Source organism: Rhipicephalus microplus, chromosome X (assembly GCF_043290135.1).
Source record: "Rhipicephalus microplus isolate Deutch F79 chromosome X, USDA_Rmic, whole genome shotgun sequence".
Taxonomy (NCBI): domain Eukaryota; kingdom Metazoa; phylum Arthropoda; class Arachnida; order Ixodida; family Ixodidae; genus Rhipicephalus; species Rhipicephalus microplus.
Window position 1 is genome coordinate 377,122,577 of NC_134710.1, and position 26,285 is coordinate 377,148,861.

Genomic DNA, 26,285 nt, shown 5'->3' on the forward strand with positions numbered 1-26,285 from the left:
GATTATAGTGCGTACGGTGTGCATGGCATCGAGGAAAAAGCCGCGACTTGCGCGAAATGATTTAGCCTTACTGTGCGCTCGGCGATGCATGTTGCTATGCATTCTCCGCTTTTTTTTCGCATGTGCGCGAGCATGGACTCACTTGAGAAAGATTAATGTGTCCGTGGCCAGGGTCGAGTTGATGACCATCTGAAAGGAGAAGTCCTTGGCAAAGCCCACGGCGATCATCAGATTTCCTGCGGGGCAGACGAAGAAAAGGGATGAGACCCGGGCAGGCGGGAGGACGATAAATAAGCCATGCCTGAGCAGCACCAACACACATAGAGACTTCGTATTCCGGACTAGGAATATAGCGGATATGGAAGAGGCTCCGATTCTCTTATTTTCTTTCTGTTATCATCTCCGCTTCGGGGATAATATTGCGCTAAAGAGGAGAGAGAGAAACAAAAAATAAGAACACGTGTCCATGCAGGCAATGTCAAAGTTGCGGATTTTGTATACTGTAATGAAAGGGTAATACGTTCCTTTCACGTCGTCTTATGTTTTCTCTCTCTCTCTCTCTGTCTCTCTCTCTCTCTCTGCCACGTTTTAGTTATTCCACCACCTTACGCTTCATATCACTAGTTTTGTTTTTCTACTGTTCTCGCCTTCGGCGTCATTTCTCACGTAAAGATTGTTGTAGCATAAATCGCGTAAAAAGACGTGACACCATGGCCCGTATTAACGAAAGCGTCTGACGCTAAACATTTCCCTGAGAGAATATTACAACTAATCACTATTAGGGACACATTAGTGGAGCTGACTCGCCAATACGAAAACGCGCTCACAAAATCGAACTTTTGTGAATTCGGCCGCCCCAACAGAAGTTTTGTGAATTCGCCCCAGGGGCTGAATTCACAAAGCTTCCGTAGGGGCTTCACACACTCGCTAGTAATGTGCCTTGCACAAGGATTGACTCAAATGTTCTTTTGGAGACAATTCAAGCCTTTTTCTGAAAATGGACCTTGATTACTCGACCACAGTATTCAGACTACAACGTATTATGTATACCGTGTCACGGTCTCTCCTAGCCTTCGCCCTATTATAACCCCACAGGTGACTTGTTACAGCGTGAAACGTTCACTGCACGACACCTATTCCTGCGGCAGCGCTGTCGTCGCTCCAGAGGTCGTGTACGCACTAGCGAGCCTTTCGCAATGGCAGTAAGCGGCTGAGTATAGCTCCTAAACATGCACAGTATGCATATGAGCCGAAAATGACACGCAGCTCCAGGCTAAAGCCTGATGTTGCGTAGCGTTTCGTGTAGGGCAGTGTTCGTGTCAGAATGCAGTTTGGCAGAACTGTTTCCATATATCCCTTTTGCCTTTACCCTTTCATTGCTTTCATTCACTGTACACAACCTTTTCTAATCCACGTCCTAGTTATCACTCGGCTCGGCCTTCATAGAGGGGTGACATCGCCTCCGTGGTGTCGCGCTTTCCTTAGGCCACGTACCCTTTCGGCAGCGACGCGTTCTATGGCAGTGTCTCGCCACCAAGCTCTCGCGTGTCTGGCGCATATATTTTGCCGCGCGCCACAACAGCAGCCGTCCTTTTATGAGTGAGCGTGTCCTTTTTTCGGCTACTGCGCCACTAACCCCTCGGAGTCGAAAGGCCATTTCTCTTCCTCGCCGTCGCATATTCGAGCAGCGGGCGAATACCGCGGAAGACGGAGGACGTACACGAGCAAAAGAAAAAGTGATTATCATTCCGCCTGGTTCATGCGTCTCGCTCCTTTCGGCGACCAAGGCTGATTGATTCTGGCCGGGGTCAAGGCGTCGGCGTCTCGGCCCTGCCTCGGCTTTGGTGATGCCCATCCGATATGCCACCACCACCGCCCCCGCGAAACGTAAATACGAGGCGTGAAGTGTGTCCGCCACGCCGATTTCCGTATGGATACTACTTGTTAGGTTTGGGATCGAAAGGAAAAGAAAAAATAACAACGAAGAAGTGTAGATTGTCTTGACGCTCGCTGTACTCTTCTCAGTGTCGCACACTTAGCCTAACCCCTTGAGGCTTCTCAGGCCCTCGTTGGCTATGCGAGGACGCTAGGATAAAGAAAGAAAGAAAGAAAGAAAGAAAGAAAGAAAGAAAGAAAGAAAGAAAGAAAGAAAGAAAGCGAACATAAAGGGCGAGAAGAAATTACTGGTCCTCTCGACAGCGACTAACTCTCCAACGACGTCTCTGGAAACGCGGAGAGATGTTTGCAGAAGAGGGTTCTCTCTTACTCGGCTCTGGCATACGCCTTTGGGGGCTCATAGTATTTCCGCGTTAGCGCTACTCTTCGTTGAGGCCTTATCGCTGCGTTGTTAAGATCTCTCCCTGCCGCAAGATCCCGGCCCCACTGAAGTGCACTTCTGATCTGGCTGCTTCGCTTTGTTTCCCGAAGGAGATTGTCGATTTAAAGCACGAAGCTCCTTAAGTTCTAGGGCAGTCCATCCCTCTAGTGTAGCCAACACAGCATATCGACTGTCTTCCTGCCTGCCTGCCTGCCTGCCTGCCTGCCTGCCTGTCTGTCTGTCTGTCTGTCTGTCTGTTTGTCTGTCTGTCTGTCTGTCTGTCTGTCTGTCTGTCAAGGACGCTTCGCCTCACGCATCATCATTCACTCCAGGGATACGCTGTGATTTTTTACTTTCTTTTACTTTTCTTTTTTTATGAGATGGTATCATGATAGCATTACGTTTCATGAAATGCCCCAAGTGGCACGTAGTGCTCCAAGATGATTGAGCTCGCTTGTCTTTCGCACAAATTTTAATGAAGCATACTGAATTTAAATCTGGACTCGCGCCTTTCGATGTTTGCTTTCTTCAAGTATAAAGTTAGGAGGAGGGTGGGCAAGCAAGGACAGTGAGTAACATACAAATGTATTAGTTATTGTAATTATAATAACAATGATATTGTTTCGGCTCTCCAAAAAGTGGCGTGCTGTTGCTCTGCAAAATTGAAAATGCGAATATTTAAAGATATAGCTTTATCTACAGAAAGGCAAAGAGGTCTGCCCCAGCGATAGAATGATCTCGCTTGCTACTCCAAACTGCCGGAGGGGAAAGGAAGGGGAAGAGAATAACGAATGACGATGGTAAATTTGGGAGGTGAGTATGTACAGTCCTGAGCATCCAGTCTAGTGGCTTGTCGAAAAGTTTTGCCCCCTCATACGAACATTGTTGCACTGTTGGCATCAGACCAAGGGCCCAACACAACCTCGTGAGTTATTGCCTTATTGTGCAATCATTCAGTAGAGGAAATGGAGTGCTGCAGTTGACGTGTGAATGCCGGGCAGGCATAAAAAAGGTGCTCAAGTGCTTCTGGCATTTGAAAATGATCACAATTAGGACCGGTGTTGCTACGGCTAATGATATCTGCATAACGTCTTGTGAAAGCCACAGCCACACCCATACGAATGCGCCGAATAATACTTGCGTTGTTTCGCTTTACTTTACCAGGCATGCGGAACCTCTTTTCCTGGTCCCATTTGCGCTATTGTCGGTGTGGTCACTCTGATTTGGCCCAATGCTCAAGCTTGAGGGGCGCATTACACCACGAAGCAGGGCGTTCGTGTGTGGCCGTGAAAATGCAATGCGCACCTTTTTTTATTTGGAACAAAGCTAACACTGAACAACTGCAGATTACATAGCATCAGATGAAATATCGAATCGGTGCACGTTCCCGTGTAGAGTCTGATACAGCCCATCTTCTTCACGAAAGACTCGTAGAGTGGTCGGGGTAGGCGCGACTTTCCAAACCGGATTTGGGAAGCCCATTGACAACCCTTGAGCAATCCTGATGAGTCGTAATAGCTAGCGGGGCCCTGAACGATCAGCTCCACTCATGGTAAACAAGAAGCCTTACTTTATTAAAACTGTTTCTTCTCCCCCCCCCCCCCCCTCTCTCTCTCTCTTTCGAGAACCAACTCGAACACCGATTCCGTACTTCTAGTCACACGTACTAATTCCATGCCGTGCAGTTGCCCGGACTGGTGGCACTTTGAATTCCGGGACCATATAATCAGCAATGAAAGCGAACAACATCAATAATGTCCTGCAAGGAGCGCAGGATAGACTGGTGGACTATAGTTGGTAGTTCATAATTCAGAACAGTTGCGCGAAAAAGCAGGCGGGTGGCGACAAATCAAGATGGTACACAGCATTAGTTCCATCATGGTCTCTCACCGTCCGTGTGCTTCTTTGCACAACTGTTCTGTATTAGGTGCGCAGGGGCATGTTACAGGCCTGGTCTGACAGGCGCATCGCGGGTTGGCTGGACGGCCCATTTTTGGTCGGCCAGGCTAGAGTTACGCCACTTTGGCCCGCATTCGACCTTGCCAAGCTGCCATCAGGGTTAGCCTGGCATGTGTTTTCAAGCTTCGGCACGCGCGTGTGCACTCACGGAAGAACTGGTAATTGACGAAAAGGAAGATGTGGCCCAGCATGAACCAGAGCAGCGTTAGGGAGCGAAGTCCATGAAGGGCGCTCAGCGGGCCCAGGCTTGTCTCGGGACGGAAGACGCTGCGCAGGCTACGCACCATCGAGAAGGACGTCGTGAAGCGAGACAGCAGAGCTGCGAGTGGTATAGAATAAAAAAAGAACACATTAAGCGAGTTACGCGGAAATCGAAGGTCCCTCTTACTTCGTAAATAGTGACTATCTGGTGTTATTTCTGCCAGTATAGATCTACCGATCAATTTACCAGCTCTCTTGCGCTGCCTAGCACTGTTAGTTGAATGCCACAAAACAGCACTGCCAATTTGCAGGTTCAACTAAGCACACAGCCTACTACTACTACTACTGCTACTGCTACAAACAACAACAACAACAACAATATTAATAATAATACTAATAATAACAATAAAATATATAGCTCTATGGTATGCCAAGCATCTTAGGACATGTTTGCTACTTGAAAATACTTTTTTCATTTTCTTTTTTTCGAATCCGAGCACCCTGACACTATCCTCGTTTTATATATACTGTAGAATGAAGTTCTGGTTGTATATATTCCACAAAAGCACTAAACAATAGTAAGTTGCTTTTTCCTTTGTGTGTTTTTGTTTCAGTTTGTGTGTCATTGCGCGCTGTTAAGTTTGGCCCGGCAATTCATCTGGGCAGGTGCCATTGTGCGTAAGCCGATCTACTGGGGAGGCTCTCAAATCTCTTCGGCGCCGAGTCTGCCAGACACTGTCGAAGATTTCGGCAATTACCCAGACCATGTGGCAAGCAAAGGCGAGTTCCTGACTTTCAACGACGGACCCTTTCGTCGTCCCTTCGAGCAGCAGCGGTGACTGATGGCCTCGGCGACTCATCTGACGATGGGGAAGCTGTTGTGACCGGTGCCAGAGCTGACAAGGGAGCGGCGCTCTTTTAATCCTCAATCACGTAGCCGACTGGTGGGCTGTCTATGCCCGCCAGGCATTGTCCCTGCTAGCCCGAGGGCGAGACGTCGTGTCGCCACGACGCCGTTAACCGTTCGAGAGAAGACAAGTAGACAGCATCTTCTTTGGAAGAGACTGTGGCGGCCGCCGCAAATCGCCCTGCTAATAAAGCGAACAAATCGGCGGACCCTTTGATGTATGCTGTCGGGAGCTTGGTACCTCTCGACTAGCGGCACACACACGACGAGGAAGAGTCCCGCTGGAGCCTCCTTGCAGTGCAGTGATCACGACTCAATATTAGACGTTTACGTGGACTGTGCATGCTCGTCCCCCTCACCTGATGTGTGTGTGTGATTGGTGTTCCACTCAAAGAGAAGGAGCCCGACAGGGCTTAAAAAAACGCTGCAGAGTGCTGGACGTCGCTCTGAACCATGTAACGGTTCAACCACCACGCTCGTGGTTTGTGAAACCACTAAGCTTTCTTTGCTGTAAATATGTGTAAATAGTGCCATAAACCTGTTTGTTTTCGTATCCTCTTGTCAGCGTTCGTTTCCTCCGCCCGGTAAAACCACGCTACCACAAGAGGCCGGGTAGACCCCCTTTCGCAACAACTGATGGCAGCGGCGGGATGCCATCATCAGCGACCTTCCTCCTTGCGACCCTTAACAGCGTGCTGGCGGTACCATAACGACTGAGGGCAGAAATGTCAAGCGCATTTAATAATAAACTGAGCACGCGTGTCTATGCCGGTGTTGAAAGAGAATCGCCTATATGTGGACTTCGTAAAATGAACGCTGTTATGAGATCAGAACAACCGCCGATTTTGGCGGTGTTGTAGTCTCCTGCCGCCACGCCACCGCCGGGGCCTGAAGCGGGATTTCAAGTCTGGCCCTATGCATGGCGGTCGAGTATTCTACCACAGAAGACCTAAGCGTCATGTCTGGCACAAAATTTCATTATCAGATGTGATATGGCGTGGAAGAAAAGTAAAATAACACAATGACACACAACACAAATTGCGTAAGAAATAAGCGATTAAAAGCCACCCCCCCATCCTCCATAACAAAGCCATAATTCATCATCGTCATCCACTACGGCATCAAAAGAGTGAGCGCAATGCCTTAGGACCAAACAAAGAAACGTTCCTTTCCTCAGTAAGGAAGCTTTCATTTTGGTGAGGCCCCCTTATGTCACTCTGAAAGCTTCCTGACCGAAGAGCCCTCGGTGAAAGCTTTCTTGGCGCTTCCTCAGCTTAAGGTTGCTTTGGGGCTAGCTTCGTACGTCCTTGGGTCCGCTCGTGGCCCTTAACGAGAGATTAACCTCACAGCAAGCTCACGTGATGAGCTAGCCTAACGTAAGGTGAAGATGCGGTCGAAGGGAAGGACCGTTTCGTTGTTTTACCCTAAGAGGCGGGCGTTCCAATTTTGCTAGACCACACCAAATTTTGTGCTCGACTACTGCGGCATTTCACATTTAGCAATCGCAGTTGGAAAAAAGCGCATACGTGTCTCTATATTAACGCATAAGTTTGGAAGTGATGGGGTGACCCACTTTTTGTTTTACAGAATAAACATTTGTGGCCAAAGCTTATATTCGATAATCTCGAACGCAGAAGCGGGGCAACCATTCCTCACGCGAGGATGGGTGAAGGGAGCTTTCAGAGTATACACTAGCTTCGTCCGTCGGTATTTGGCTGTAAGGAGGCCTCATGTGAGGTGAGGACGCGGTCGAAAGAAAGGAACGTTTCGTTATTTGGACCTTGGAGAAGCGCACCGGGTAACTCGCTTTTCAGCAGGTAGATGAATATTGCCATAGTTGGCATTTCTCCACTTAGTAAAATTATGACAATTTATGACGCACTAAGTGTCTGGCCGCTGTACCTGTAGTAGTCGACTTAAGGGAGTTCACAACGAGTTCTTGAAAGGCCGCTTTTCGAGCTTTCGCTGTGACTATGCTACAAGTTTGACGTAGACCGGTTTTTTTTTCTTATGTTGGCTGGTGGCTGGTCGACTGAAGTTTACTGACCACTTACGACAAAATATTCTTGTCGTGACAATCTGTTCGTATATTTCATCGCTGTTGCGTCCACAGAAAAAGCTATAGTTTTAAAAAGACGCTGGCCCTGCATTTTAAGAGTGCCATCGCTCTGTTCTATTTACATCGTTATTCTGACTGAATACAGTAGATGTATACGCGCGTCTGCATTGAGGCTCGGTTCTGTAATTCTCGAGGTTAGTGCGTTAGACAATGCACCCATAGTTGTTGCATAACCGATTTTTTCCCGGCAACATCAAGACGCAAGCCATTCCACTCTTACCGCACCTTCGATAACGTCTCTGCTGCGACGCATTGGTGTTGTTCGTGTTTCCTTGTCCGTGGTCGAGTTCCCTCAAAAACGCTTTCTTGGAAAGGCACACAAAATTTTCTGAGAAAGCAGCCTCTTTCTTGCGATGCGACTTAGACCTACTTCATAGGTGCAAACGTTACAGAGAAGAAATTTTTGCATCATACCCATCATTTTCTGTCTGATGCCCTTCAGGTTCATATACGTGCCTTACATGACCAGGATTGGTAAGTGGGCATCGAACGAAGTTTATTGAAACTGTAAGTATAACCTCCCTTGAGGATTGGTCAACGGGACGCCTAAGCACAGAGTTCTATTGTATAAAACAACACGGTTGCGCTCTTACGTGGGAAATTGTTGTCGGGCAGCGGCGGCACGACTTTTTTCATCTACACAGTGTTTATCGCTGTACGAAGTGGTCCAACTAAATGCTCATCCAACGACTACAAAAACTAAAGCTTGGCATTAAATTTTCGCGAAGTCTGATTTATTTTCTTTTTCGATGCGTACGATTCTCCACGCGGGATTCACATCTTGCTCTAGAGGGTTTTTATTCCACCACCACATAATAGTTCAACGGAGTTTTTTTTGTGTGTGTGTTGTACAGCCGGTTCTGCGCTTTGATATGGTTCACATATATTGACGCAGCATAAGCGCTGTTCTTCAGTCCAGTGGGTAAGAAGAACGGAGTGCGAGACCATAGGTTCGAAAGCAGACACCACGGTAAGTTTTATTTCACTCCATATATACTTCTTCATAGCAACTCGTTTTACATAACAATAGGACAACCAGAGGGACGCACCGTTTCCTCGTCAAATAGGCATGGAAGCGCTTGTGCAGTTAGTGTTGCTAGACAAGGCTTCGCCCTCTGCTACTTTTTCTCCGTGCTGGGACATAAAACCTGTTTGGTTTAGCAAAGACTGTTCATTTTTACAAAACGAAAGGTAACCCCGTCTAGATTCTTTGTGTCGTATAGAGTTGAACACACGAATCACGTAGCTTTTTTCTCGTACAATGCTTCTCGTGCTTTCTCCTGTACTTTGTTTACAATGTATCGATGCACATTTCTCTCTGTATTTGTTTTTCGTACTTGACGCTTCACTTTCACCATTTTGCAGCCGTCACGGAAACCACGTGGAACGTAGAAGCCATGCTCTGTTTACTCACTGGTTTTCGTGGCTGTATTTCTCATGGTGGCTACTTCCCACGTGCCGTACATCAGCTGCCAATCCTGGACGCACGTGCCACAAGGTGGGAGTTGCTTGCCATGTCCTCTCTATAGGGCATCGTTTATTTAAGGCAATACATTAGCTCGAATGTCATCTCCCTTTCGTACAAGCATTCGCGAAGAGGCCTTTGAATCTGGGCGTGTTCGAGTTAGCGTAGCCGGAGCTTTCCCCAAATACCGTCATGTTGAAAAGTAACGTTTTGGGGTGTTTCAACTGTGGTGCGTCCGAGACACTGGCAAACACGCCTAACATAGAAAGCAGTATATCCCAACGCATTCTTTTACTACACATGGCTCACAAACAAAGCGTGGTATATGTGGTCACTCATATCTTCTTTTTTTTTCGTATTTCTCTTTATGTACTTTCGTTATTTCTGTTCAATTTTTGTTGTATACTCGCCAATCACTTTCGTGTGTCAGCCGCACAGGTTCGACATTCGGCTAGACTGTGGGGTAGCAGCTAAAAATAAGGGCAGAGCCTTGCTTGTTTACGTGACCCGAGTCATGATTATCCACCACTGGCTCTTGCTCATTTTCTTCCTTCCACACTTTTCTCTTGCATTACGAGCCACTCTTTTATCGTCACGGACGACACGATGGCTACTATAATAATAGCTGGGACAACTGCGGCCGGCCACCAGCAATAACATGCGAACTGCAGTACTCCTAAGCACATTTGGCCCTTACTGTTCATTCGTTTGCCTTTGGGAGAAACAACTTGCTTGTCTCTTGTTTCTCCTTTTATTAAGCCGCACAGTTCCAGCTGTAGGTGGTCGAAATGGCACCGACACGCGTCCCTTTTTACGTGCAGTAGGGAAGGGATAGTCTGAAATGGGTGAAGAAGTCAAAACAAACACAGAAATACAGTAAGCAGTCCTTGGTCCGATAGCTTCTGCGCTATTTTGGACACGAACCACGGTCTTTAGGTAGGCAGTCGATGCTGCCCTGTTCTACACGAATTCTATCGCGCGTCCCGGCAGCCCTCTGTCGTGTGATTCGGGTGGCACCAGCCCGGCACTGCGGGGTGTACCCGTACCTGTCGGAAGACAGCCACGCACGGCACATAGCGTCGAAGCAGCAACCCGCGTTTCACCCTTTCTCTAGCTGTGCGAGCTTCAGTCTGACGTGGGAGCGAGCCCGTTCGAGAGAGCGCGGCCACGAAATGCAATCCGGCACGCCAACCTTCGGTTCGTGGCACGCACGCCCTTTTCGTAACAATGCGCCGCGCTGTTCGTGTTTTCTCTTCGTGTTCGTGGCGGCGCATCAGGTGTGTTAAGGGCTCTCGAAAACAGCACTCACGGATTGCTCCTCCCTCCATCACTTTTTTTTTTCTTTCTTGTGTTCTTGTTTCTGTTGATAGAGCAGTTTGTTGTTTTGTTGTTTTTTTGTTTTCGCTCAAGAAGAGGAGTGGGAGGGGCGTGGCTAATTTCTTGTACCATGTTCACACCATTCGGATTTCGGCAACTGGGTGCTACGGTTTTGGCAGATACTTTCAGTTGCCACTCTGTACGCGTGAACTAACTCGTTGTTTTCACTAACATCTTATCGCATGTCTCTAGCTCTGTGGCAGAGTATATCCCACTGACAAATCCCTTTTTTTTATAGCGAAAGCTGCTATGAGATCACAACACGGGTTGCATGAGGCGCCGCAGTTGTACGCCGCCGCCGCCACCACCGATGTCCGTAAGCAGTATCGCCAGAGATAAGAAAAAAAATGCTCAGTAATGAATAATACCAAGGACACAGTGAAAATCGAACCTGGGTCCACTGCGTGTCAGCCCAGTAGTTTACCACTAAGCCATACTGGTGCCTGGCTCTAAACTGGCCTTAGGAAGGCTTGATGTCGGGAAAGCAATCGCTTCATTATGAGTAATGGAGCGTTTCAGGATATCAAAGGGACAAACAGGTGTCACACAATGCGAATAGCGTAACGAGTAGATCGTCCAATGCTCCAGCTCATTATAAAACTCGTTCTTGTTAACCTATAGCTTTGGCGTATACTAACTTCAGGCATAATTCTTCATCGTCGACAGCCACTGCATAAAACATGCATGGCAGAAAAATTCTTAGAAAGTGTGTAGCAGACGAGCGTCTTCAAAGAATGATGAACAATAGCATAGTGAATGCTGGCCTGCTACACAAAAGTTATGATTATTTATGACGTAGTCAGTACCCAGCAAGTGCGCTTGTAGTAGTTATCCAAAGAGTGTTTAGAAAATGCCCTGAAACTGCTCCTTCAGTTTTCACTGTGACTGCGCTGAGCATACCGCGCAGACTTGGCGTGTTTTTTGTGTTTGATTGCGATGAAAACTTCCAATAAATGCACTTAGCAAATTTGTTCCACAAAAAATTTGATAAAGGAATGAATTGATAACATGGCGCATCGAAAACAGTTTTCTAGCCAGATACTGCAGCCCGAATTCTTCCAAAATACTCATTACTCATGACTGTGACTATAAAGCACCGTCGTTAAACAACAACCACGGCACGCTAAACGAAGAAAAAGAGGGGAAACATTTACAATAATAGACACACTAATACCCGTGACACACGGGCAAAAGTAAAGTACTTTGAATTAAACCCCTTTTGTCGCCTAAGGGGACCATTTGCAGAAAGGAGTGGAGCTGATGACACACGGCACCAGACTACTGCTTTAGACGGTGCCTCAGAAGAACGCTGCAGAAAAAATGGTGCTGTTTGTGGAAGCAGCAAGATTGGAAATATTAAAAAGAATCTGCGCATGTATATTACATTCAGCGACGCGAGAGCATAAAACCGTTTTTTTATTATCTGGTGGCTTATAATGCGCATACCTGTAATTTTCTCCCGTTTTTTTTTTTGCGTTTTTAGCAGCAACTTAAGTTCGTCTGGCAACTATGAACAGTCGGTGTTTTGCTGTTTTTGTTTTTTGTAGTGCTTTTTACATGGCTGCTTCCAGTTGGGTCAGTGACGGCGTGCCGCATTTCATCATGGTCCTGCGATGTCTCAGCGCAGAGACAAAGATAAAGCAACAGTTGAGGTGGGCCTGACTCTTGTTGCCCTCGGCTCCATCGAAGATGAGCTAAACGCTGCGAAGGCAAGAGTGATGAGCCTCAAAAAAAGACTCGTCATGAACAGCTTCATTTTGACTGCTTCCGCACTGTCACCCCGAGCCATCAACCGCGAAAGTTGAGCCTATGTGCGCAACGAACGCTGGTTCGAAGATACATTGCCGTTATTAGGCGACGGCCGTTTTAAGCAGTGTTTTCGAGTGAGCCCGACACAGCGAATGCCGCTGCCAACCCTAACATGATCGCGCTAGTGACGTAATGCAGGCGTTTGAGAGTACGGACAGACTATAGGCCTTCACTTTTGAACAAATAGCACTGCTGCTGAAAATGAAAACATTTTCTTAGCGCAAAAAAATACTGACAGGGCACCGCAGTGTTGCGACACGTTTTCTTCTATTGATAAATTATGCACACTGTATGCGAGAGTACTCCCTTCCTGCCAGAAAAGTAGATGCGGGACCTGCTTTTGCGAAAAGGATCTTTGCGGAAAGGTGTTACTCCTTCGTCGTGTGTCACTGTGCCCGAACGCCTTTCCGAAAGATGTCCCCTTGTCTAAAGGACTTCGGGTGCCCGTGTGTCAGGGGCATAAGATGACCTAATTCTTAAGGTAAGGTATCATAAAAACTCGAACCTAGTCCTACCGAGTGACGAGCGAATTGTGCACCTTGAATTCACACCAACCGCGGGATGGCCCGGGTACGCGCGTAAGCAGGCTGTTTGTCCGATATACACTCATGTCGCCGGGAGGGAATTTTCACGAAGTTCTAATAGCAACCAAAAGTCACGCGTCGTAGTTGTCGTGGCTGCTCGAAATGGTCCCAGAAATAGAGGGCCATCTGCAGGTTAGGACTTGCAGAAGAGAATCAGTGGACGGCTGCAACAGAACGCCATCGCTGTATACGCCTCCCCAAACTGCCGACTCCTATAGGTGCGCACGTTCCTGTATATAGAGTAGACAATCTTTTTAAAATTGGCACAGCGAATCTTCCCAATATTTGCCAATATTTGCTGGTCTGGTGTGGTGCGTACTACGTCTATATTGGAGTAATAAGATCACCAGCAAACCCCCCCTCCTTTTTTATGACTGGTCATGAATAGTGAAAAGAGTCTCCAAAGATAAAGTCTTGAAATCTGAATTTGTTTTATTCGCATTTTAAGATCACCAACGACTACCACTACCACAGAACGAAAATTGGTTCACACTGAAGGGTTCCTAAGTGGACTATGTTGTGATCGCCCTCCCTGTCATGGCGCCGCTTGGGCGTGTGGGATGGTTTTGGTTGCATCTACTCTGATATGTTCCAGCTTTGCAACGCTCCAAAAGTTGTCCAGAAGCGGCGACAACACGACAGTCGTGCTGCGAATTCTTCAGGGCCCGTGGCTTCCCTCGTCAAAAGCTCTTTGGACACGTCATACCTTCCAATGACTTAGGAAGGGCTATTTGCAGTTTGAGCTGCTTAGGAAAAGGTAGTCACCTCTGTACTTGTTTGTTCATCAAGGTACAACGGACAATGAGCCAGGCTTCTCGGATCAATCTTCGAGGATGTTTCCCACGTTCGATGGTGTCTTCACGTCTTCATTTTCAGCACACCGTGGCCTACCCGGCACGGCGGCCACATCTATGAGTCAATAAAGCACATGGGGCACCACGTCATTGCACCATGCTGTGTCATGCCGTAAAATCGCTTTGTGTCTGGTGTTGCGCTTCTCCTTCGCCGTGAGACGAACTGGGCGTGCCTTTTTTTTCTGGTTTGGCAAAGAGGAGGTATTTGGCCTCCCCATTTAGGGGGGCGGAGATGAAAACTACTTTTTCATTGGACTGCCTCGGACTTCATTGTTTTCTCCTGCAGGGAATCTTGGGAAGACGCAGGCTATAAAACGTGAGCGTTGAGGGACTCAAAGGACGCTACCATCATTCATGTGGTATCGCGCTACCTTGTGAAGAAGAAGATGTGTCTGCAGCGAGCAGCATTGCCAACGCCCGGCTCTCACGGCTCGTGCTTCGGTTCGTTGCTGTGCAGATCTCTGGACGGTTCTTCACGCTGTATTGTTGCTGTCCTTAACGGCTAATAAACCTCTTCACGTTGCCTTCACTACTCTGCGCCGTTTGCTCACCTCCCCACCTATTCTTCGCCACTTAGACCCGACGGCTCCTACCGAAGTGCACACCGACGCCAGCGGCGTCGGGCTATAGGCACTGTCTTCGCTCAACGAAAGTCCGGCTATTCAGAATACGTTATAGCATACGCTAGCCACACTCTGACGAAAGCCGAAACTAATTACAGCGTGACAGAAAAACAGTGTTTGGCTCTGGTGTGGGCGCTTGGAAAGTTCCGGCCTGACTTATACGGCCGTCCGTTCGATCTAGTAACTGATCACCATGCGCTTTGCTGGCTCTTCACATTGAAAGACCCTTCTGGCCGCCTTGCCCGATGGGCACTCCGCATCCAAGAGTACGACATTCACGTCGTATACCGCTGTAGACGCAAACACTCTGACGCTGACGCCCTGTCCCGCTCACCTTTACCGCCAGATCCGACGTGCGAAAACACTTCCCTCCAGACCTTGTCATCGCTAAATATTGACTCGATTGCCACTGAACAACGTCGTGACCCGTGAATCACATCTCTTCTCGAATCTGGCACGGCCAACCTTCCGGTATCACGATCCCTCCGACAGTCAAGCTTTCCATTTTGTCATCCGCGATCAACTTCTTCATCGACGCAACTACGCTCCCGATGGCCGCCGGTGGCTACTGGTCATTCCACGCACTTTACGATCGCAAGTATGCGCCTCTCTTCACGACGCTCCACAATGTGGCCACGACGCGCTTTTGAAAACATATGAACGCTTTCGCCATCGCTATTACTGGCGCGGCATGTACAATTTTGTACGCAAATTCATGCAGTGCGGTCCTGACTGCAGGCGACGCAAATTAACACCGCTACGTGCGACTGGCGCATTGAAGCCTCTTCCATGCCCTGCCAAGCCGTTTGATCGCGTTGGCGATGACCTCTACGGCCCGCTTCCATTGACATCAGATGGCAATCGGTAAAGTAATGTGACGGTCGATCACCTTACAGGCTACGCCGAAACAGCCGCTTTGACGAGCGCTACCGCTCAGTATGTCACCTCTTTCATTTTACGTTGCTTTATCCTTCGATATAGCGCACCTCGAGAGCTCCTTAGTGAAAGAGGCCGCGCTTTCCTCTCCTAGGCCATCGAAGCTCTCCTTTTGGAATGCGTCGTCATTCACCGGAAAACGACCCGCAGACTAACGGGCTAACAGAATGGTTTAATCGCACGCCGGTTGATATTCTCTCAATGTACGTGGCATCTGATCGTAGCAACTGGGACCATGTTCTCCCACACGTCACATTCGCATATAACACAGCTAGAAACAACCACGGGGTTTTCCCCTTTTTTTCTTCTTTACGGTCGCGAGCCTTCCCTTACTATCAATACTCTACTTCCCTACTGTCCTCATGCTTCCGAGTGTCCACCTACCTCCGATGCTGCTCGACAAACCGAAGAGTGCCGCCAGCTCGCCCGTACGCTCACAATTAACTAGCAGCAACGCCAGAAAGAAAACCGTAGCACCTCCCTTCCGGATCCCAGCTATGCCCCAGGGTCTTTTGTATGGCTTGCCATCCCATACCAAACTCCGGGACTCTCATCGAAACTTGTCCCCTGGTATGAGGGGCCTTACACCGTACTAGAGAAAACCTCTGCGCCTAATTTACTAATTGAGCCAGTTTCCCGATCGGACGACATGCGCCAGCGTGCACGTCACATCGTTCATGTTTCCCGCTTGAAACCGTATCATGAGCGTCTGCCTAAAACTTGTTAGGTCACCAGGATGGCTCTTTTTTCTGCGAGGGCGATTGTGAAGAAGATGTGCCTGCAGCGAGCAGCATCACCCACGCCCGGCGCTCTCGGCTCGTGCTTCGGTTCGCTGCTGTGCGGGTCTCTGCTGGACGGTTCTTCACGCTGTCTCTTAGCTGTCTTTAACGGCTAATAAACCTCTTCACACGTGTATTACTGTAAATAAACATTTCTGATATCAGCTCCGGCTCCTCTGCTCGTCATCTACTTGAGACTTGGATGGCTCCAGTTTCGGACAAATTCCCTCAATCGCAACAGCTAGTCGGTTAATAAGATTATGGCAGAACAGCGCAGAATATCTGACAGACAACTAAGAGGTCACAGCGTTATGTCTCGTGCGTTCACTCTCTCGTAGTTTTTGCGCTCATTTGCCACAACACTCCGTATTATACTGAAGCAGAAGTTCTCTACTATAGCAGGGGTACACTAAAGCAGGTGTACTTTGCCACTGTGTTTCAATCTATGTATTTAGCTTTGTATATTATTTTTATTATCTTTTTTGTTGCTGTTCAACTGCTAACGTTTTTTGACTTCTTGTTAACAATTATTAACCGAGGGTCCCACTGCAGCTTTCGACTTTGTGACCCCCGTCTGTATATGATTTTGTAACAGCACTTTATTGTGTAAGAATAATCAATGACTTTGGTTTTGACTTTTCAAGCATGTTGATCTTAAATAACCCCAATAAGCTGAATTTAGTGTGAAGGAACCCTTCACCCCATTCCCCCTGCTTTCATGCAAATATTTCTCATTTGGTGTAAGCTTAATTCTCGCGCAATGTATTGGACAATAATAATACATTGAAATTCTTTTACTACCATGCAAACGAAATTGCCTTCCTTGTACCAACAAATTGATGCAATGCTTCGTGACACTCAAGTCCACCGCATGCTGGCTGCTGTAGTTAGCCGATTCCTGTGCTGATTTTTCAGATAGGTTTGTGTTGTAAATGCCTGCTTATAAACATATCTTGTTTCAAATGGCTGCAGAATGTATACCCCTTATCTTCGGCACCTACCTTCAAACAGAAGAAATTGTCGTGGAAGTAATATAACGTTTTCGAAATTGGAGTGCAATAGCTCACCCACGCGGCCCGGTTTTGCAGTGTGGGTGGTAACGAGCAGCTGGCGAGATTTATGCACTGAGATGGGCTAATTGGCACTAAAGCTTAAGGGAGGTTTCTTAGATTTATCACTCCTCGGGTTCACAATCTAACTAAAGTGCTGGAGTCTAGTCTTCGTTAATGTGCCTCGTCCGTTTCAAGGGGCCCTGATTCCCACGTTAGCGTGAATAGATTACACTAAACGACAAGAAAATGTCCAAACAAGGGATGTTCCGGTGAGGCTCCTTGTTCGAAAATTTTTTGGCGTCACTTCAAACCTCGGTATTGCTTTGGGCTTTTGACTTTGCCTGGATATCTATCACGCTTAATGCTGTCAACGCACTAGCCTCGTGTTGTTAATTATGAAAATGCAGTCGCACTACGAAGCAGGCGAAAAAGTCTATGTTCGCAGCGGTTTCGAACAAAAAGCAGACTGCATTATACTCACATTCGGCTTCTGCCTCTTTCTTTTCGGGCTTCCGCATGGCCCTCTTGACCAAGTCAACTGCAGTCGAGGCTAGAGCTATGGCCGTCAGGATGCACACCAGCGTCCTGCGAAGGTCACCACACATGCCCCAACATGAACATCTTCATAGAAAATCGCTGCAGCAGCCCACGTTTTCATATTTTCGTCTTCCCTGTGACATTATCGAGACAATTTGTCATGCTATATATATATATATATATATATATATATATATATATATATATAAATTTTTTGATCTTGGTTTTTATGCATGAAGTTTTCACCTTCAACGCTATACTCTTTCCTTTACTTATTTGAACCTATAATCCGTGGTGACGCAGGGAGACTGAATAAAGTTTTGACATGTAAAATCAGTCTAAAAATTAGGAAAGATTTTCGCACGCACCTAAAATAACTAAAGCTAAACATTAATCTGCAGCAACCCAATACACTGCCTCTCGTAGCACATGGACCCCTTTCGAGTATTAAGCCAGGTGATCTGGCCTTTCTTTTTATTTCATTTGTTTTCATGACTGCGCAAAACAGCGCCCTCAATTTGATGTCCTTGGCAAGCGTGTGTCTTCTACACATGTTGACGAAGCATGCCGCAATACATACACACAGCTGCATCATATGAAGATTTGAATGCACGCAGAACGTAGTATCTTTATCATTCAAGAGGGAACATGAACGCCTATTCGTCAGAATGTAGAGAAAATATAGCTAAGCAAACTTTCTTTAATAAAAGCAAGCGGGTTGTCGAAATCAAAAAAGTCATCAGCAGACAAGGTTTAGAGTTCTTAACTTTTTTGTTATCACGCCTGTTCAAATCGATCACAGGTGATCAACGCTTTTGGATTGTCCATATTGGCATATTAGATTTGTTTTTCGTGCACCCCAACATTTTCTTGTAGTAAGTCCAGCCACTCAACTTTCAAAATTAATTTGAACTTGCCATTTTGGCTACAAAGTAATTTTAGACAGACCTTTGAGCGAACCAATGTGTGTGTATTGTTTGAAAAGTGCAGTAGGCTCGTGAACTTGACAAAAGGCTCCGCCGTGGTGGTCTAGTGGCTAAGGTACTCAGCTGCTGACCCGCAGGTCGCGGGATCGAATCCCGGCTGTGGCGGTGCACTTCCGATGGAGGCGGAAATGTTGTAGGCCTGTGTGTTCAGATTTGGGTGCACGATAAAGAACTCCAGGTGGTCGACATTTCCGGAGTCCTCCACTACGGCGTCTCTCATAATGATATGGTAGTTTTGGACGTTAAATCCTACATATCAATGAATCGAACTTGACAAAAGAGCGTGCCCCTCATGATTATGCTACAGTAACATCAAAGCTCTGTAATGGAAAGAATTTTCCCAAGCCAAATATTCAAATAATGTGTCAGCTTTGCAATTTCACAATTTTGAGCAGTAATTATTGCCAGAACTTTATACTAGCTACTCAATAAATAGCTGTTCCTAGGAGACAGGGAAGCTTTGTGCAACAAAATATATTTACGATGTTCCGCCGCTTGTTTAAAGTGTCGAGGTGGCCTTCTCTGACAGTTTACAGCAGCTTTGGTTTCGCTTGCATTGTTAGACCAGACACAGGGTTGCATCTAGCGTCGCTAGTCGCTCCTATGACGTCACCGTCCCTCGCGCATGGGTGCACACAAGCGCTGCAAAAAACATGCGCTGCTCGAAACTGTCTTGCGACCTCACCTAAATTGAGTGAAGGCGAGCTTAGAGTTCGAGGTTCACAGCACCTCAGCTTCACGTTTTATGGCGACGAAGTTTTGCGCCAGCCTGAGACATTCGCGGCCGTTCATGGGTTTGTTTTGTTTACATCTTCAAGTTGTCTCCTCCGCCGCAAGTGCGTATAGATTCTGAACTTTGTGCCCAATCATAAAGCTACTCTGGTTACGTACGAGGACCACGCTTCGCTGAGGCGCGGTCTGCTGGCGCTAGCTGCAGAGCTTCTCCTAACGGCAAGGAGGCTCCCGGAGCACATCTTGGCCCTGACTACGGAGCAGTGCGAAACATTTTTGAGCTGCGTGCAATATGGTCTTTTTTTAAATATGATATGCGCAAAAATCCAAAGAAATATACTTGGATGCATGTATTGGAACGCCAACCTATGCGAAGTGGGGTAGCTCATATGGAAAGAGGTGACGCTAGATAAAATAACGAAGTTCATTGGATATCTCGTTTATAGAGGCATTATTCACTTCACTGGCATTAATTTATATTGGAAGTTCGGAGACTCTTACCGCAACACAAAAAACATTTACTGAGAAGAGTGTACTACTTCACTTGCGCCTCGCGAAAAACCATGCAATGCTTCACCGCACGGCAGGAGCAATGAACCAGCACATCCGTGCTAATTTTCTTTGTCTATGTTAAGAGAAACGTCTTGTACAACATTTATTATTTTTGTACTGTTCCTGGGCCATTCGTATACAAAATGTGTATTCTGAATTTTCCTTGTTTTCAATATTTTTGCATATATAGCATTTTTGTAGCACAGTTTACCCTCTAACAATAAAAAATTACACAATTCTCACATTTTTATTAATTTTACAATATTTTTGTCACTCTACAAGATATATATTTTGGAAAGAGCATTTAATTGTTCTAAGGTTGGTATGCTGCAATGCTCGCTGGCATACTTTACAAACTGGCTAAAACGATCCTCCCGAGATATATGAAAAAACAGCCATTTTCACACAGTAATAACAGAGTTATGGAAAGAAAAAAGAAAAATAAAAAAAGCCTTGGAAAAGTGTGCCCATTGCAGTGAAGTAAAAGTCAAGTAAAGGTTTCGTGAAGTGAGAGAAAAAATACATATATAAACAGATGAAGAACTTGACTCTGCTTCTCACTGCCTTGTATTAGCAAAGAGTCATTTGTAAAGATGAACTTCCAAACTCATTCTTTAGTCTCACGACAGGTGAGCAAAATACTGTACTTCGAAACTCATGGCGTGAAAAAGCACGTATTTGCCACAACGGGCACACACCTTGCGTCACAAGTACAACGTGAACGAAACTACGTTGCCCTTGGAACAAGTGCTCGCCATCGCTGCTCTTGTGCTGACAAGTTCCCGTTTACAGACTCACTCAGATGCCCAGCAGTCCTACGAATGAGCGCAACGGTTTTTCCCCCCTTCCTATCACAATTAAGCTCAGTATACACAACGAAATGCCCTTTGGTAACCTTCCTTCAGTGTCTCGAGTGTGGTTGTGAAAAAGGAAGGAAGTCTTGAGAAAGACCTAAACCGTGAAAGCCAAGTTCACTTTTCCTTGAGGGGCACTTAGACACGTGCTATGTGTGTACATATATGTCCGACATAAAGAGGCATAGCTAGCTTTCATCCTACGCGAAACATATTCCGATGCGAATGTTTAACAAGCGACTTCGTAGGACTGCCAGAAGGTTTCCTCGTCAATTTCTGGCCTGCTGCCAGCGTACAAGTGTAAAAAGCCACCCTGCTGCCCACTCCGCCCAGTTTTCGTTGCGAATTCCACCGAACTGCGAAGCCGCCGATGGCATATAAGTGTCAGAGAATTTGTAGATCATTTCCTTTCTTTTTTTTTGTGCTCCTCTCTGGCTGTCTCTCTCATCTTTCTACTACCCTGTCCGTTTTCCCCCGGCGTAGGGTAGCCAATCAAACGGCAGTTCGGTTAACCTCTCTGCCTTCTCCCTTTCGTACTACTTCCTTCCTCCCTCTCGCCTCTCTGCTATGTCGGTTGTGAGGAAGTTACTTTCAAAATTTATTTTCTTTGGGCGTAGGAATGGCCGACATAGCTTTTTGTGTTGTCCGTGGTTGTGAGAAGACCTAATGCGAAGGTTCGGGCTACCCTGAACAGAGACAATCACTCGCAATCGCTCTAGCACGCTTTGACCTCAGATTGATGTCGCTAGAAGCAATTCTCTAATCAAAATCCGTAGAGGAGAGAATGAAGGCTCTGAAAGAAGTGTTAATATTTCTTAGGACAGCAGACCTGCACAAGTGACTGTAAACTGATAGTAATGTCGTATACCGCATCAAAATGATGTGCTGCGACGTTGTGTGTTTGCTGCAGCTGCCCCTGTCTTTCTTTGCGCCTCTGAAAGCTCGCCCACCTTTTCAAAACCCCAGCGTTGCATACCAGTTATTCTAAAGTGGTTAACAACCTAGACTTTTCATTTTCTATGTTATTTTCTTTCCTTGACTGTATAGAAACAATCCGCCCGAAAAAAAATGCAGTGAGTTTGCACTAAGTCGCACAAGTTTGGCTGAGCGAAGCACGCACGCGTCACCCCTCCGCACTTCCCTTCGACTGACACGTCTATACGTCCTTTCCTAGCCAGCTTATTACCACGTACAACAGATGTAAGATTAGCCCTCGCATAGACCAACATGCTCTTGTCTATTGGACAACTGTCACCAAACCTGATGAACTAAACAGTTCCTCCGCCACTTTTCGCAATTCACACGCCGTAACACAACACAACCGGAACCGGGAAGACAAAAACACAAGGACAGCGCTAACTCGCAGCTGAAACCTTAGCAGTCCGGAATACTGTAACACAACACAACCAGAACCGGGAAGACAAAAACACATGGACAGCGCTAACTCGCAGCTGAAACCTTAGCAGTCCGGACTACTCGTTGAGTTGGCAACTTATTTTAACATGAAGGCCCGCAAAAAACGATAACATGAAAGAAAGGTTAAAAAACACATCGTAATGTTCTTAGCACCCACGGTGATTACTCGGTTGACCGTGATGATAACATGGGTCTATAGCTATTTGAACCGCTAATTACACGAGAAGCCCCTGAAATATGCCATAGTGCAGTGCTCTACAAATCAACTTGATCGACATGTGTTGATAATAAGGGGGGTTCGACGTCCCAAAACCACAATAAGATGACGGACATGTGTTAAATTACTGAGTGCGTGCATAATGTAAAGCGCTCACTTTTTTTAAATTGTTCACACTATAGAGGTAATAAACTTAAAAGTATTATTATACAGGTGTCGGGAAGGTTCAATGATCATGACTCAGCTTATGAGTGAGCAAGCAGCAAAAGTGCTCTTTACTTACAACGGTATTCTTATCTTAGAGAGACAAGCGTATACGTTTTATTTTTTTTCCCAATCAGATGCGACAGCCTCTCTTCGCACATGCTATTACATTTTATTGCCGAGCTCAATATTCTTTATTCATTCGAAAAAAGGCAACACGTTTTTCTTCAGCAGCGCAATTCGTGCACTTCACTGTATTACACCGAGAACAGTCTTCCATTATAAGGCTGACATTGAGATGTCTAGATTGTCAACTCTTCCCGATTCACCACTTGTTACACAGCCAGTAGGAAAGCTGCATTTCTTTTTTTCTCAAGCGTCTCGTTCGTTTCTACCTTTTGAGCATTTGCCTCGTGCCAGTGTGGGGAGTCGGGCTAATTTAGGTTCACAAATTTCTCATTAGTAAGTGCGTTATACCATCTTTCCATGGCTTCACTGACGAATCTACTCACATAGTGATTGGCTGATGTACAATTGTTGTACATCAGCCAATGATGTACAATGAAAATGGTTAGCGTATACATTGTAGGATGCTTTTGTGAATATGGGCCCTGGCTTTAACGACGTCATCAGGCTTGCACACGACCATTTTCCTGTTTATCTTGTATCTTTTTTTTAGGCTAAAGCCTCAGATGCCTTGCCACACGCAAGTAGTGACAAGTGTCGGCTGCGCCGTCAACATGAAAAATGCAAAAAAGTCACGTGATTAGAGATTGTGACTTGAGGACGTCCGAGACTTAAAGCTTGTAAAGCAATCGTGAGGATAATATGACATCGCGTAATGACGTCATCACATGAAACTGCTTAGTCAAAGGTAGGCTGATCACAGAGGCAATGCAAAGATACGTCAAGTGCAGGAAGCTTGCAATGCCCCCAATCTTGAAGGCAGTGCAAGAATGTGCTGGGTGCAGAAAACAACAATAGTGACGATTGGGCGAGTTGGTACTGATTCATGATTGTTCTTGTGCTGCGCACAGAAGAACGAGAAAAAAACTCGTGGTGTGTATTTATTTCTTTTTCGTGTGTGTTGGGCAAAGAGACTGTCATAAATGCAAAAAGCTTTCGTATGTGGAGCAGAAAAAGAAGATAAAAAAGATGGTTTTCTCTTTCGAGTTGTCTTTAACGAATGCATAAAAGACAATGTTCTATTTTTAATTTCGGTCTTGCAGAACGCTGGACAATGAAGTGTTGCCTCGCAGTCTTCTTCTGGAAAAAAATTGGCCCCGTATTTGCATGTTAATCTGCAAACTTTGTCGAAAGACGATAGTCTTGCGTGTGTAGAGAGTGAACAAAACATTTATTTAGTGTTTATTTAGTTTTAGAAAATAGGTGAATGGTATTCCGGAGGCGCTGTGTTGGAGTGACTTGAGCGTGCAGCAGAGGCGAACGAGTGCATCAAGTCACGTCACACGTGAGGCATGAGCGCCATCTGGCAGTTCCTCTTGGAAAACAAAGCGCGTGGCTTTGAGACGGGTGTACGCGCCCGTCTCAGAGGTGATAAGGTGTAGAATGCACCCGTCGCCACCATCGTCTCGTCTTAGCAAAGCGTTGGAAACACTCGCCTTTTCGTGCAAGCGTTGCATGGTCAGCGCAGCGTGATAAGCGCTACAGTGTTAAAATTAGTTATGTATGCCTTTTCTGGAAAAAGACGCACATGCAGAATATATACGTGTTGTTATGGTGCCCGAGACATGCGCAATAATTGCTCTTTTGTTGACAATTCCACAAGTATGAACGCTAAATCTAGAGCAACATTGCTGGGCGCTGCGGATGGGGTCGGCTGTTTCAAATACTCGGTGCCGTTAAGAGTGGTCAAACAGACAAATGTACAGACAGACAGACCAAAATTTTGCGTCGAAGGTCCCCAAGAAAGAGTATCGTCTTTAAAATAGCAACAAAGTTGCGTTGAAGCGTGAAGCCAAATTTCGTATACCTCAATTATGTGCCCGACGGCAATGCTTCCGATCGTGTTGTACCTTGTCGGGGACCCTCTATGTTGAAGTGAATAAAATAAAGGTTGGACACGTTGAGCACAGTTCACCCAGAAATAGTCAGATTCAGCGTGACCTATGGTGGTTGTAAGCTGTAAACTTTGTAAAAATGCTTTCTCGCAACAGATCCTTAATTGACGAACGATATTCATACTCCAGATAAATGCACTCTTGGAAAACCTGCCAGTCGGTACGCCACCTGTTTGTTAGCGCGGTGAATTTTTCAGCATGAACAGACAGCTAAAAATGTCCAAAACAGCCTTAGATTGTGGTCTCGGTTTTGCGATATAGCTTCGCAATTTAACTGCGAAAAACCTCGTCAGCTAGTCTTCACGCACATTGCCGTCACTATGGTATAAAAAAACACGATAAAAATGATTTCCGAGAGGGTAAAGTTCACCCGTGGAGTATACTTTAGGAATTTTAAACACTTTATTACATATAGACCTTGATAATTGGCAACACAAAGTATGCGCTTCTACTAATGCGGAGATATATGGATGATTGGAAGCCAGAATGTGAGGGGCACCCACCAACAAACGCAATACTGCCAGCTTCCCCCCTCGAGGCGTGGCAATCACTTCTGTCGTCGACTGACTATCGTCATCACTCACACGTGATTGTATGGGATGAAGTGGTGCTGGCAAGCTTTTCAGCACCGCCCTTCGAACCACGGGCAAGATGAGTGCTATAGCGACCTCGTAATGCTGTTAATAAATTTATTTCTCTCTCAACCGAATCATTCAGGGAAAAAATCTTCTGGACTACAAACATGACTCTTATATGAACTAAGTGCGGTTTTAAATAAAACTTTAAACTTTTAGCTTAGCTATCAATTTCGTGTAGTGAACTCTTGACGAAAAGGTTATGATTGCTGAGCAGGTCTAGTTGAAAACACACGAGTGGTGTTTCGGGACCCATGCATATATATATATATATATATATATATATATATATATATATATATATATACTCCTTCATTGCGTGCAAAGAACCCGTACAGTTCCCAAAACGCTCCTCGTATGTATTTCGCCTTGCCTTGGTCAGTGGCCGCAACTTTATGAAAGTGTTATCTCACCAGACGAAGCTTCGTCGAACTCTCGACTGTAGGGAAGTATTGTTTCATATTTACTCGGAAGTTTCAAGTACGGCAATCTCTATGCCAAGTTTCATTGGTTCATGTCCTATGCATTTTATTTGAAAGATTCTCCCTATGTGAAAAACCTGTGCAATGGCTAAGCAGCTACTGTGTGTCATATCCTTCTTAGCTCCTGGGGTTCGTATCTGTCAGAAAGGTCTCATTTAGAAGGGGGTACAATAGAAAAACGCTTATATATCGTGCGTTGCGTGTTGTGTTAAACAAATTATGATATATAAAAATTCAGACCCCTCTACTATTGCGTCGTTCCTCACTCGTCAATTGCCCCGGGGTATTTAACCTTTCAATCATTAGCGTCGTATAGTGCGTTGCTGTGTTGCTCGAGCAGTAGTTTAGAATGTTGGTGCCGATGCTTGTGCTTTTAGCATCCCGTAGTTTACATGCATGCTTCAATTAAGCGACTCGATCTCATGCACGTCCTTGAAGGTTAGATCAAATGGTAGGTGGGTACTCATTTAAAATAAGCAGTCATTTGGATTCAAAAAATTCTTGGGCGGGCAAGTGTCTACGAGCGCAAGAAATGCTGTGATGCTCAAAATAGCCGCTAGAACCATTTGAAGTAACTACACATGTGTGGCATGGTTTATTTTATGTT

The 26,285-nt window shown here is 46.1% G+C and overlaps 1 protein-coding gene across 1 annotated transcript in view; it reads right to left on the reverse strand.

Annotated features, from left to right (window-relative positions):
- The window catches only part of LOC119161051 (nose resistant to fluoxetine protein 6), a 323,287-nt gene that overhangs the window by 61,547 nt on the left and 235,455 nt on the right, over window positions 1–26,285 (reverse strand). The window contains exons 5-7 of the mRNA XM_037413375.2: window positions 17,464–17,567; window positions 4,425–4,595; window positions 143–236 (exon numbers count right to left, since the gene is read on the reverse strand). Of these exons, the coding sequence (XP_037269272.2) occupies window positions 143–236; window positions 4,425–4,595; window positions 17,464–17,567 (369 nt within the window). The remainder of the gene's footprint in view (window positions 1–142; window positions 237–4,424; window positions 4,596–17,463; window positions 17,568–26,285) is intronic.